At 36.8% G+C, this 13,412-nt stretch overlaps 1 protein-coding gene across 5 annotated transcripts in view; it reads left to right on the top strand.

Moving 5' to 3' along the window:
* Positions 1-12,598, top strand: part of LOC127788643 (uncharacterized) — a 31,658-nt gene extending 19,060 nt beyond the window's left edge. The window contains exons 2-8 of one of the 5 annotated variants that reach the window (XM_052317185.1): positions 3,992-4,048; positions 4,186-4,241; positions 6,893-7,903; positions 8,925-9,131; positions 9,216-9,288; positions 11,044-11,209; positions 12,271-12,598. In XM_052317185.1, coding sequence (XP_052173145.1) covers positions 8,969-9,131; positions 9,216-9,288; positions 11,044-11,209; positions 12,271-12,375 — 507 coding nt within the window. In that variant the 5' untranslated portion in view covers positions 3,992-4,048; positions 4,186-4,241; positions 6,893-7,903; positions 8,925-8,968 and the 3' untranslated portion in view covers positions 12,376-12,598. The remainder of the gene's footprint in view (positions 1-3,991; positions 4,049-4,185; positions 4,242-6,892; positions 7,904-8,924; positions 9,132-9,215; positions 9,289-11,043; positions 11,210-12,270) is intronic. The other 4 variants (XM_052317186.1, XM_052317183.1, XM_052317184.1 and 1 more) reach the window with 4 other exon arrangements.
* Positions 12,599-13,412: the final 814 nt, after the last annotated feature.

The following is a 13,412-nucleotide window of genomic DNA, read 5'->3' as shown; positions in this document are numbered from 1 at the left end:
TAATCTTCCAGATTTAGAAAAATATCATTTTTCAAAATGAAAACATTTTCTTGATTGTGGACTTATAGTGTTTATTGATTGTGGACTTGTAGTGTTTATGTATTTGTTTAGAATTTTGCATGATGATTGGCACTTGTTTGAGTTTGAGTATTATCTCTTTAGTTTGACATGTTGTGAATCTTGGAGGAATCGAAAATTTAAAATGTCATCCAATACTATTGATCCTAATCCTGATAGTAGCTTTGTTGGTAGAAGAAAAGATCTAGCATGGAAATATCATAGTTAGCATGTGTTGAATTTTATATTTTTTTTATAACATGCTTGTTAAAATATTATTAGAAGTTATGATCTATTTTATACATTTTTCTTCAACTAGGACATATATTTTTATTTTTATTATTTTTATTAATTTGCGCCTAGTTTCACTAGGCTCACGCCTTACCCTGCGCCTCAGGCTCCAAGACCCTTCGCCTCAGGCTCCAAGACCCTTGTGTGCTTTAGGCCTTTAATAACACTGCAATAAATTAGGTTTTTAAGTAAGAACACTCACCTTGAAGGTTTATCTTTGGAAGTTACGGTTTCACAGCAAACGACCTAGGTTTCTGTAAAAAACACGAGTTTCAGTAAACTTAACCTCCAATATTTTTACATAGGGTTGAAGGGCATTAAATATGGGTCATAACGGAAAACTTTCAATGAAAATGGGCCCACATGAAGCCACACCTTCATGCGTCCTGAAAAGGTGGCCTACACGCCTTCACGCGCAACCCTTCTCGGCGCATGTATCTCAAGCGCCGTCGCGACAACATTGCATCACTTTTGTATTTTGGCCATATCTCCTTCATTTTAACTTCGATTCGACCCCTGTTTGAACCTACGGGTCCCTCTCTTCCCCCTCTATAGGATTATTACAAAAAATGGGACTTACCTCGCTGTTTTTCTGAATGTTTTGGATGAATTCCGACGAAGACCCAAAACTTTGGTGAGGCTCGTTCTCCTTCACTTCTCCTCCAATTCCTTCCCTTCTTCTTGCAGAATTTTCTCCCCTCTCTCAAGAATAGCTTCTCACCTTAGAATTCCTCGAGCCTCAAACTCCCTTGGAATGATTTGAGAACAACCCATGGTCCTTATTTATAGGTTTCTCAGACCAATCACCTGTCGCCACTTGTCCCTTGATAAGCTTTGGACTCCAAAGACTCAAAACTAGAATTAAATGTTGCTTGAAATCCAAAGCCATATTGGATCGAGTTTTAAAATCCAAAGCTAGAATGGAATGAATTTTGAAATCTAAAGCTAATACCCCAAGCTTATTCCAAATGCCATTTTGGCCCTTATTTCAAGTTCTCAAGCTTTGATATTTTACCACATGAACTCCTAATTTCATCCTTATTTCATTTGGATAATTCTTTAATTACAATTACACCCTCAAACATCAAATTAATTCTCAATGAGATACTTAAAATCCAAAATTAATAACTCAAAGCTTATTCGATAAGGACGATTTTGTCTTTGCGCCTTCTTAGGACCTTTGTTTTATTCCGAAACTACTTCAGGGTTGATCCTTACACAAAACCGAAGCTCTCTCAGGGTTCTATTGACTTTTTGGAAGCCCCTTATGGTAATTCAGTTTCTTAGGCTGAATCATAACTATACTGAAAATCGATTCCGATCCGATTTCTTTCGGTGTCATAAATCTTGTCTCGAGACGCTCGTTAATATCGTATCCTTTTCTTTAAACATATAAATTCTGAGGCATTCCCTGCCGCTGATTCGACGATTTATTTTACTATCAAACCCACTTTTCGGTATATTAAACTCCTCTAAATTACGTGACACCCTTACGCCAATATGGGGTATTACATCAAGGGGGAATTGTCACCTAACCAGTAGAATTACTAAGGCGGGAAGATATCATAATTGTACCAGGGTATTATTGTAATAAAAGAAGAGGGTGGTTACTTGTAGAAGGATGTAGAAAGGGGGCGGTTATATAGAAGATTGTAGAACATGTAATTCAAATGTTGGTGCCAATCCACAAAGGATTGGTATTAAGCCCATTCCTGCGACCACCCTTAGAGGGACGTTTAAATACAATTGATTAAATTTCCTCTCAATTCTCTCAATCTTTCTCCCTCTCTTTCTCTCTCTGTGTCTTCCTATTCTTCTCTCTCTCTCTCTCTCTGTTATCTTGCCAATTTCGCGCAATTTTCCATTGAATTGTGGGAGAATTCCCCTTCTCAAAATCATATTCTAACACTCATTGGTTCACCCTAGTTTCTGACAATGAAGGAAAGGGTGGGTTATGATGGTTCACGGTGTTTTTTGACAGCGATAGTCAACCAAATTGATAGAGATGGTTGTTCATTATGGATGATGAAAATTCAAGGCAAAATGGGTTGAAAAACAAAACAGAAAAGAGAAAGATGAAGAAGATGCACCTTACAATGATGGCAGCAGATGGCAGTGAACCTAATTGTTGGGAAGAACTTTTCAAAGCAACTGCATTGAAAAATACGGTCTTTCATGTCTTATCTTAGAAAGTCAATTGCAGGAATAGATTGACTTTCTTTTATTTTGGTTATGGAAAGTGAAAGTCATTTTGTTTAGTACGAGATCGCTTCACACCTTGCAGTGTTTTCACCTCTTGCCTATAGATGTTCTGTTCAAAAACCTTGTCCGAGAACTTGTACAGAGAAGGATTTCCTGCTAGAGCAGTTCTTCCATACCAACTTAGCTGTCTGACGCTGCTATTGGCATAACAACCGGTACACCATCGATTGGCCTAATGCAGTCCTTTCGTACTTCCACTTGTCCTTCCTGTACCGCACACTGCACTATCTCTATCTCTCAATTTTCATCAGGAAAACAGTGACTGGCAGTTTTCTGGCAACTGGCAGCAACCAGATTTTAACCCCTCTGGAAAGACTTTTGACAGGCCCCTCTGTTTATGATTTATATATATCCACGCGTTGTCAGTATATTTAAATGTATACAAATGTGAGGAATACCCATTTTTTAAACCCTAGTTTTTTCTACTAAGATCCAACCCTTAGATCCTTTTGATTTTCTGATATGTGGGTTAGTGGTCCAATGGGAGTCCAATGGTTGGTTTTGATCTTCGGAACATGCCATGGACAGTGGGCGGCGATGCTTTTTCAGAAACACAAGTTTGGACCTAGAATATTATTTTCAGATCTATTAAAATCTAGTCATTGGATGATTCTCATATTTGGACATATGGATCACTGCTATCAGGGGAATCCAATGACTGGTCCCTATCACAGAAATCTGATCGTTGGATCATGTCGATTTTTAGATATGTCAATAACCATGACAGAGGAATCCTGGATCAGGTTCGACAACCGGAACCACAAGCTGGCAGCAACGCCACCATTTTAGGTTACCCCTCCAATTTTCAAGCCAAGGGGCTGTTTGGCTGTATTCATTGAATTTTGGGCTTTAAACTTAAAATATATGGACCATATCATAATAAGACTATGAAATTGGGCCTTAATATTTTAAATAAAGTAGGCCTCAAGTTTCTAAGATTTTGAGTTGGGCCTAAAGTTTATAAAATTATGAATTAACTCTTTAAGTTTCTAAAATTTAGTACTTAGCCTTTAAATTCCTTAATTTATGAATTGGTTCTCTATCTTTGACATTATAAATTGGGTATTGTTTTAATCTTATTATATTTAGCTTTATTTGATCTTTGTCAAATAATATTCTGTAAATCCCATGCCTCAAGAAATTATTTTAGAGATTCTAAAAATGTGTGTGCGAGCGAGCGTGTGTGTATATATATATATATGTTTGTCTACAAGAAACAAAAGCCATTTGATTTTAAGTTATGTGGGCATTTCTTATAAAAATTAATATTTTGGGCTATAAGGCTAAAGCCCAAGGCTTGCCTCGAGTCTTTAAATATTTATTTAGCCACAGTCAGTAATCTTATTAATTAAATTAATCAAATTATGTTTCTATTTATTAGGATTATCAAGACCTAAGGATTCAGTGTAAATGAAGTAACTTCGTAAAATCTAACGAGGTGAGCCCCTGACTTGCTAGTATATCTAGTCAAAGTTGTCAAACTAGATAGAATATATAGCTTAGCAAGTGTAGGCTTAACTTGTGTATCCATTCTCAATATTATTGTGTGATGTTTTGTTAAATGTGTCTATTTAGGATTCATGGAGTCAACCCAAGGAGGGCTTAGTCAGACTCAATTCTCTAGTTACCAGGTGAGTAGATAGGCCATGTTATATTAATTGCATACTTTGTATTTTATACTATTATTTGTTTTACATGAGATGATACCTGTTTACTCACATGTTTAGTTAATTGAAAACTTTAATGTTTTATTTTGGCAGCTTTGCCATAAATACAGGATTCACACTTACTTAATTCAGTGACCTGTTCTTGACCCAAAATTTCTTGTTTGACAAGTTTTTTTAGCCCTTGCTCACTTATATGTGAGATTCTTAAATGCCACAGCCTTGCCTGATTTTGGATATTGCTGTTAACTACTGCAGCTTCACCACTTAAGGTGGTTGCTTGCAGAAAATATATACCATTCTGCATCACAATCTTCATGCATACTAAAGATCCTTTGGATATTTTTAAGGTTCCACTCTCACCCTTAAATTTTAGGCCACTCCTATCCAACTCACCAAGAGATATAAAATTTCTCTTGAGTTTAGGAACATACCTAACTTCAGAAAGGGTTCTATGGGATCCATCATGCAACCTTAACCTTACATCCCCCACTCCTAGAACTTTGCACTCATGATCATTTCCTAGTAAAACCTTTCTCCCATTAATTATTTGATAATTTTGCAGCCAATGTTTCTTAGGTGTCATATGAAACGAGCAGCGAGAATCCATGACCCATTCATTACTGTCTACTATTTTGGAAACTATTACTACATCAGCACTATCATACCCTAGTTCACATATATTTACACCCCCGTCTGACTTTTCCTTATCAAGAACATCCTTCTTTTTCTTGGGCAGTTTCTCTTAATGTGGCCTTCTTCATGACAGAGGTAGCATCTTATAGGATTCTTTCCTGTCCTAGATTTTGACCTAGATTTTCCCTTGCCTTTGGAGTCTTTCTTAAGGCTTCTAGATCTTATAGTCAAGGCATCTCCAGATGAGGATCTGCCATCCAATTTAAACCTCAATTCTTTGGAGTTTAGGGCACCAATAATGTCATCTAAGAACAGCTTATACCTACCGTGTTGTAGAATATCTACAAACGTCTCATAAGACCTAGGTAATGAATGAAGTAAAACTAGGCCCTTATCCTCATCATCATATTTTATATTTATATTCTCAAGATCTAGACATAGTTTATTAAATTCATCTACGTGATCTTGAAGTTTATGATGATCTTGCATTTTAAATGTAAAGAACCTAGCTTTAAGGAAGAGACGGCTGGACAGAGTCTTCTTTAGGTATAGGCTGTCCAACTTCTTCCATATTTCTTCTGCTGTCTTCATCTTAGATACTTCCCAGAGAACCTTGTCACAAAGGCTCAATATTAAGGTATTGAAAGCTTTCTTGGTGATCTCCTGCTTCTGTTTTGCTATGAGAGATTTTGACATTTCCTTCTCTTCTTTTAGCGCCTCCTCAAGGCCAAGATTTCCGAGGAGGGCTTTCATCTTAATTTTCCACAGAAAAGTCATTTGTACCATCAAATTTCTCTATATCGTACCTTGATGAAGATGATGCCATTTCTTTCTACTGGGACTTGATTCCTCCTTTTGAGTTTCTTGATCGGCAGAGATGACCCAGCTCTGATGCCAAGTTGTAGACTCAATCTTTTGTCTTACTCAAATACTCTACCCTCAAGACTAACGGAATAACTCATACTCGAACTGGCTTAGAGAACAAAATATGAAAACTGGAAATTTGAAGAACATTCAAACACAAAAAACCAAAGATTTATCCTGATTTAGTTTCCCTTAAGGAAACCTACATCTAGACTGCCTTTAGTGCATTTCTCCACTATCTTGAATATCATAATCGATTGTATATACTGGTCATAAACTCTCTCTCTCTCACAACCCAATACCCAGGCTATACAGAGAACTAGAACAGATTACAAAGCTCTCAAACGCTTTCCTCTTACACAGTACATACTCGCTCAGAATTCCGCAAGATAGCATAAAGAACTGGTGAGAAAATAAAGGCTCCCCTACCCCTTATTTATAGAACATAAGGGCGGACTACACAAGGATTTAAATAACCGAAAACTAGGGATATAACTAATCAAACAAACAACTAGGTGAAATAACAAATACACCCCGACATAAACTGCTTTACTCGAGACAAACAACTAATCTAATACAAATGATTTAACAAAATGTGTAATAGGAATTGGTCATTAAAAACTATAAAGCAAAACTACTGACTTCTAAGTGGAATCTGTATTTTTAAAAATATTTTTATATCATTTTCGTTAAATAAAAATGTCATTTTAAACATTAGTTTTAAAGGGTTGGCTTGATGGGATTTTGTTTGGCTCGACCCATTCAGGCTCACAAACTTGGGCCCGGCTTAGCTCACCCTAGGTGTTCTCATGAGCCTAGTGGGGCCTAGGTTTGTAAGGAATGGGGTGGGCTCAACCTGACCTTTTTCTTACGGGCACATGCTCGGGTCAGGCTAGGCTGGCTTGGCCCCTTTGACAACCCTAATATGTGTTCTGTCAATTTCTTCATCTGGTGCAACTGGAGCGGTTAATGATTTTTTTGACTAGTTGGCACATATGGTTCCTTCTCAATCATGTACTTCATGATGTGTCGTTCTTGACTTTTCCATTGTAGCTGATTTCGTTACCCAGTATGTTAGGATATTTTGCTGATGCTAATTCTCATGTTGTTTTGACCAGTGCTGCTTTCCATTCTCTAAGGCAGTGGCAGTCTTGGCAGATGGGTATTTTAAGCTTAATTTTAATGGGGCTGCCAATTTCCTAGAGTGTTGCGCTAGTGTGGGGGCTTGTGTTCGTGGTTCTCATTCATAGTTTTGGCTGTTGTAGCTTCCATTCCATTTACCCCTTATGTTAATTGCATTGAAGCCTATGCGTTATATGTGGGTTTGCATATCACTTGTGAAAGGGGCCTTACCAATATTTTAATTGAAGGGGACTGTCTAGTGATTGTGGCTGATTCGTGGCATCAAAGGGACCTTAATTCACTGCATGGGCTCCAAGCTCTCCATTCTCGTCTTTCAGTTTTTTCATTTTGGTTTGTTCATGTTTGCCTGGTAGGTAATCGAGTACTCAGAGTTTAGCTTAGAAGGGATTGTGTCTGTCTGGTTGTTGTGTTTGGCAGGATGATTTCTATCTTGATATTCTTTTGCTAGTGTCTTTGGATATTTCTTCTTGATATTTCTTAATGCAGCTTCATTTCATCTAAACAGACCTAAGTTTTCATTTAAAATTTCTTATTTATTTTTACTTATACTGTAGCACCACAAAGTAAACAAACTTGAATGAAACCTACTCTCTGTCTCATCCCTCTCTGCCTCCCGCTCTCTTACTCTCATATCTCTCATGGTCTCACCCTCTCTGCCTCTCACCACTCTCTCTAGTTGACGATCTGCTGAGATAAATAGCCTCTCATGATCCGCTCAGGTAAATAGCCTCTCATATCCTTTTTCGGCTTCTGGAGAAAATATGTCAAGGGGTTTGATTAGGGCTTAAAATTTGGGGCAAATGTGTTGAATATGTTTGATAAAATGGAGAATTTGATATGGAGAAAAAAGCCCTGTGCATTGGTTTCTCTAGTTGTCTGAATCAGTTTGCAATCTGTGATGGGGATTGGCTTGGATTTGGGTGGGTTCTTTTTGGCAGATTTTGAAGCTGTTGATTCCAGTGCTAGGAATATTCATAATTATCAAGGTAGTGTCTGTTAATTTAGCAGTTGTGACTACTTTGTCATCTGCATTTGTTTGTAGGCTATCATTATGGTTTGGCCCTCGTGTTCCTAGTGGCATTGTATGTGTTATGCCATGGATGATGTGATACTGCCTGTTAACCGTTGCTTGTGTTATTTGTTGATCCTCTGATTTTTAAAGGTTTTTCTTTTAATTATAATGGGTCTATCGATTGTCATCCTAATCTCTCTGTGATTAATGCCATGTGAAAACTTCAAATCTACCAAGCAAAAAAGAAAAAAAAAAAAAGGAAAAGAAAACATAAAACATGCAGCAATGGGAACAAGACAGAAGAGACAGCTGCAATTTAATTTCACTGGAACTTTTGTAGTGGAATTTTGCATAAGTACTGTGATTTAGTGATTTTATGAGTATCTCTATCCTCTTCTTAACTGTCAAAGCCTTGAAAAATCAAGAAGTTACAAATCTGTGTTGTGCTATATGTGAATGTAATTCTTCCTTCATTCCATTTGACACCTCTTATTTGACCATGTGCATTATTTAAGTAAAGCATATCCAAATAATAAATGTGAAAATAGATTTTTTATTACTTGAATAACTTTCCTTGGAGTTGAAAGAAATAAATAATAATTAGAATATTTGACATTCCAAACTAAGACACAAATGAGATGTAGTCTGGGCCACTGCTTTGTACAATAGGAAAAAGCTAAAGCCACCAAACATGGGAACTTCCTTTGTGAGAGTAGACACTTTGTGCCCATTATGTTGAAAGTTGAAAGTTGAAACTCACATTGTTCTTAGCTTTTCCAGCACCCAAAAGCATGGGTCCATTTGGCCTGATACTCGTTGGAAAACTAAAATCTGTGTAAATTGGCTGTTTTCTTGTAGTGAACTAGTCTTTACTGGTTATAAATGCACAATATTTCTCTCTTCAAGTGACTTACTATCTGAGGTTATTCTTCAACATCAATCAAAGGTGCTACATGTTTTGATCCAAATTTATTCTCTGACATCTTTCTATGCAGATGTTTTCCTTCTTAACCTGACCAGTCTCTAACAAAATACTGATATGGGAACCCACAATTTTCTATGGAGTTTTACAAAGAAGTATGTCACCTTTGGGCTCATAGCCCTGACTGTTTCAGATCGTTATGTAAGTATTGTTCCCATCCGAGGTGTCTCAATGTCGCCCACACTCAATCCCCACGGCAGCTCTTCTATTAGATTGGCTGGTAACATTTTGCATAAAAAGTTCATTCAAAGTGTTTTACCTCAATAACAGATCCATTTCATCATTCACTGAGATATCATTCCAGATGACTTTGTTTTGGTGGAGAAATTTTGCCTTGAAAAGTACAAGTTCTCACATGGTGATGTGGTAGTTTTCCGGTAAATCTTACTTACTGTTGTTCACTAGCCCTTCTGCATTTTGTGAGAAGATATTGTAAATTGCATGCTTGTATGGTTGTTAATGCCTCATAGGAGCTTCTTCAAAGTGGAGGCTAATTGATTGTGAATAAATATTCCTTCCTTTGTTGGGTCTTGGTACTAATGCATATGGGTTTAGATTAGTTGAGCTTGTTGAGAGTAAAAATAATAATATAAAATTAACTATCTATCTACCCAATTAAGCTTTTAAATTAGGTAATGATTAACAATTCAATATGGTATCAGAATGTGCAAAGGTCTTGAGTTCAAACCTCATTGCTACTATAATATTTAACTTATTGCACATGTTTGGACTAGTTATATAGTAAAACCTAGCATAAGTGAGGGGGCATGTTGAGAGTAAAAACAATAATATAAAATATCATGTTAACCCCCTAATTTTCCAGCTTAAAGCTTTTAAATGAGGTGGTGGTTAATAGTTCAATAGAGCCCATAGGAGAATATTGGGATGTTTGCAAGTGATCGTTGGGGTAAGACTGTCGATGCTAGATTGCTTTGAGTTGGGGCAGTGATTAAAATGATATTTTGGGTCTCTATAACAATATACCAAACCTTTATCTCAATATGTGAGGTTGGGTACATGAATTTTAGATTCCCGTTCATTTCTATCCACTATCCTTTTTTCAATAATGCCCATATACTTAATAACATATCTAAGTATCTCCCACCAACTTTTTTGGCTAATTATACTTTCGATGTCATCACCTCTCTCACAAGAGCCTCTATTGGCTTTCTTTTCACATGATCAAACCATCTTGAGTAGTGTCTCCAGCATCTTAGGACTTGTCAGGTACCAGTTTAGGAAGATAAGTATGAGAAGTTGTCTTAAATAAAATCCAAGACATGTTAAGCGAGCCTGCATCTCTGAACAGAACAAGCTTTAGCTTTCTTGAAGAACTGCCTTCTCAACAAGCAAGCTCTGACTCAAAATTGACATTTTTTTATATCAATATCAAGGTCAAGTTTGGTCTTGAAGAACTGCCTTCTCAACAAGCAAGCTCTGACTCAAAATTGACATTTTTATATCAATATCAAGGTCAAGTTTGGTTTTATGTTCCACCAGTATAAGACCTGAATCAAATTAAATCTGCATGTGATATAATAATTACAAAAAAGATTGGGATATAGGCAATCCCGTCTCATAGCATTTCAGTGTGTGCGACCCTTGCAAAGGCTTGCAAATATCTGCTTGAGCTTTGTCTATGGACTGATGATTCTGTCATGTTACTTGATAAATGAATGGATCATGATTTTACTCTATTAGCTTATAGCAACTTTAGCTCTCAAAGTTTGCAGCAGTATGCGTGTGTGTGTGTGTGTGTGTCTGTGTTTTGTGATGCTGGCTAATGCATGCAAAGGCTTGCTTGAGCTTGGTCTATGGATTGGTTGTCAGGTTTCTTGACAAGTAAATGGCTCACTACTTGTTCTATTAGCTTGTAGTGAACTTATTCAGTTGTACTCCTACGTCGTGCATCACTTTTGGCAGACATAAATATCAGGTTTTCATCAATACTAGGACAGACCAGTTTGGACTCTTGAACTGTGAGCATATATGATGTTTAGCATGATATTAAGAATATTTAGCACCCTTCCATATTTCTCAAACATGCTTTCAGTAAATATACCGTGCCTCCTCTTTTTATATCAATAGTTTAATGTTTAATACTGATTGTGCTAGCATGCAATCTTTTGCAGCTCGCCAAGTGACCACAGGGAGAAACATATAAAGAGAATAACTGCCTTGCCAGGCGACTGGATCACAAGCCATTATTCCCATGATATTCTTAGGGTTCCAGAAGGCCATTGTTGGGTTGAGGGAGACAATTCCACTTCTAGCTTGGATTCAAGATCTTTTGGCCCTGTATGTTACTCTGAACTTTGTATTTTTGTGTTTACAGAGTGAGGATCTTTTCATTGGCAGTAGTAGGGCTTTATATCTTGTGCAGTTGCCTAATTATCAATTGTAGGTCTTTGATTTTGTGTGAATAGTATTTAGGTAGAATGTGGCCATGCATGGAGATGATTGACGAATTAGAATCTATGGCTATTTTTTTTTATTCCGTCTTAGGATAGCCCCACGTGGTGTGGTTACGGCTTGGGGTTGTTGCATTCCATCTAGAGTGGATTCTTTACTAGCACTAATAAATGAATATAAAAAATGCAGCCTCGGTTGGTATGGTACTTAGCTATTGTCTTTTCTTTGGCTGTGCTTTGAGAACGTCTTAGAGGCGAAGGTGCAAGGAGGGGCATTTTACTTTTGGTGAGGTGGCCTCCAAGGCACTGGGATGTAAGCCTTAGAAATTTTGAATTTTTAATATTTAAAAAATAAAAAATATATATTACAATAGTATAAACATGTATTATTAGAAAAATGAAATTGTTTTAAAAAAATTACCAACTCCTGAAAATTATAGAAAAAATAACTGAATATGCATTAAATGGACTCATTACAAGGGCAAAAGAGAGAAGGATTAAATATGTGAAGCCCTTGTAAGCCCAATGGTATTACTAATTAAAGGTTTTGCTCTTGCTAATTGAAATAACAAGGAAGAGCAACTTACTCAATTCCGCGAGTTAATATTAATCTCTGAAATATGGTGAGTGCTTACTTCTTTAGGGAGCCTAAAGTAGCATTGCTCAGAAATTGCTAAAAGCCAGTAGTATAATTACTGTATGGATGATTTAGTTTAATAGTTACCTTTAATTTTTTACAGAAAATTTATAGTTGTATTTTCATATGTATTTCCATATTGCATTTGATCCAAGGTCGAGCTTTTAAAATAATAGAAATTATCCCAGTGTGAGGGGAAGAAAGAGAAAGAGAGAGAGATCAATATAAATCACATTTTAATTTATCTACCATTAGGTATATCTTCTTATTACCACTGACTTAATAAATTGCTGACTATATCATTTTGGCAGATTCCATTGGGATTGGTTCAGGGGAGAGTTACCCACATTATCTGGCCTCCCCAGAGAGTTGGTAGAGTCGAGAGAAGAATTCCTCAGGGTGGAGTTTCCTTCTAAATTTATTTCAACATCAGGTTCTCCACTTCCCGTAGAAAACAGAATTTTAATTCGATTATTTTTTGTTGGATGCACCATTTTAGAAAGCAGTCAGATTATATATTTGAATTGTTGGGGGGGCATTTCAAGATCTTCCGCAAGTGTACTAAACATTCGATTTCCTTTGGTGTAACAACTTCAGAATAATCTTACGGACTGCATTGTTGGACCCTGCTTCTAGGCCCGGACCTTTTTGGTTTTTTCTTTTTTCTTTTAGTTTCATCAGACCATTTTTTTCTAGTTAATGTCTATTTTACCTTGTTGAAATCACGTCTTGCCTGCGGCATATGGGTGGAGTTAAAGCTTATGATTGTTAGTACTATTAGAAACCTGAAAAGGATTGAGTGATGGACTGTCTTTAGTGCATAAAAGTTGTATTTAATATTTCATTGCCAAGGAGGTCGTTTAATGATGGATAAAAATGTGGGGTTAGGAGTCTTAGAGTTTTGAGTCTCTTGATTCCAGAACGTTATCCACCATGGTGATCTAAGTTTTAAAAAGTGAAGAGGTTTATTGTTGAGACTTTTATGGCACATTAGATGTGAAGGATAATGCCTAATCCAACGTCTGGGGCAGGGTTGGTCTATTCTCAAGTTTCGTTTTAACTCCTAATTCTTTACCCTTTCTCATGAAAAACCAATAAAGTTGTAATATTCAGAATGTTAATCGCTTACACTTATCACGACAAACCCTTGCCAATCCATGACCATGACAGTGCTATCTATTGGGTCGTATTTCGTTTGCTTTATTCCCATTTTCACCAACCTTTTCAATATTGATTTGTGATGATCAGCCACCCACCCTTAGGCCCTACTACCCCATTATTGTTTGCGTTTGCAGCTACACCCTCTTGTTCTTCCAACTTGATAGATATACGACTCCGTCCTTCACCTCCAACTAAGACTTTGTATACAACTTAAACTTAGGTAAGAACTACTAATGAGATGGATGGTGATGGTGATGGTGATGGTGATGGCAATTCATTCTTTAAACAGCAA

This window comes from Diospyros lotus, chromosome 13 (genome assembly GCF_014633365.1).
Source record: "Diospyros lotus cultivar Yz01 chromosome 13, ASM1463336v1, whole genome shotgun sequence".
Lineage (NCBI taxonomy): Eukaryota > Viridiplantae > Streptophyta > Magnoliopsida > Ericales > Ebenaceae > Diospyros > Diospyros lotus.
The sequence above is the reverse complement of the archived record's forward strand: the minus strand, read 5'-3'. Positions and strand labels throughout refer to the sequence as shown.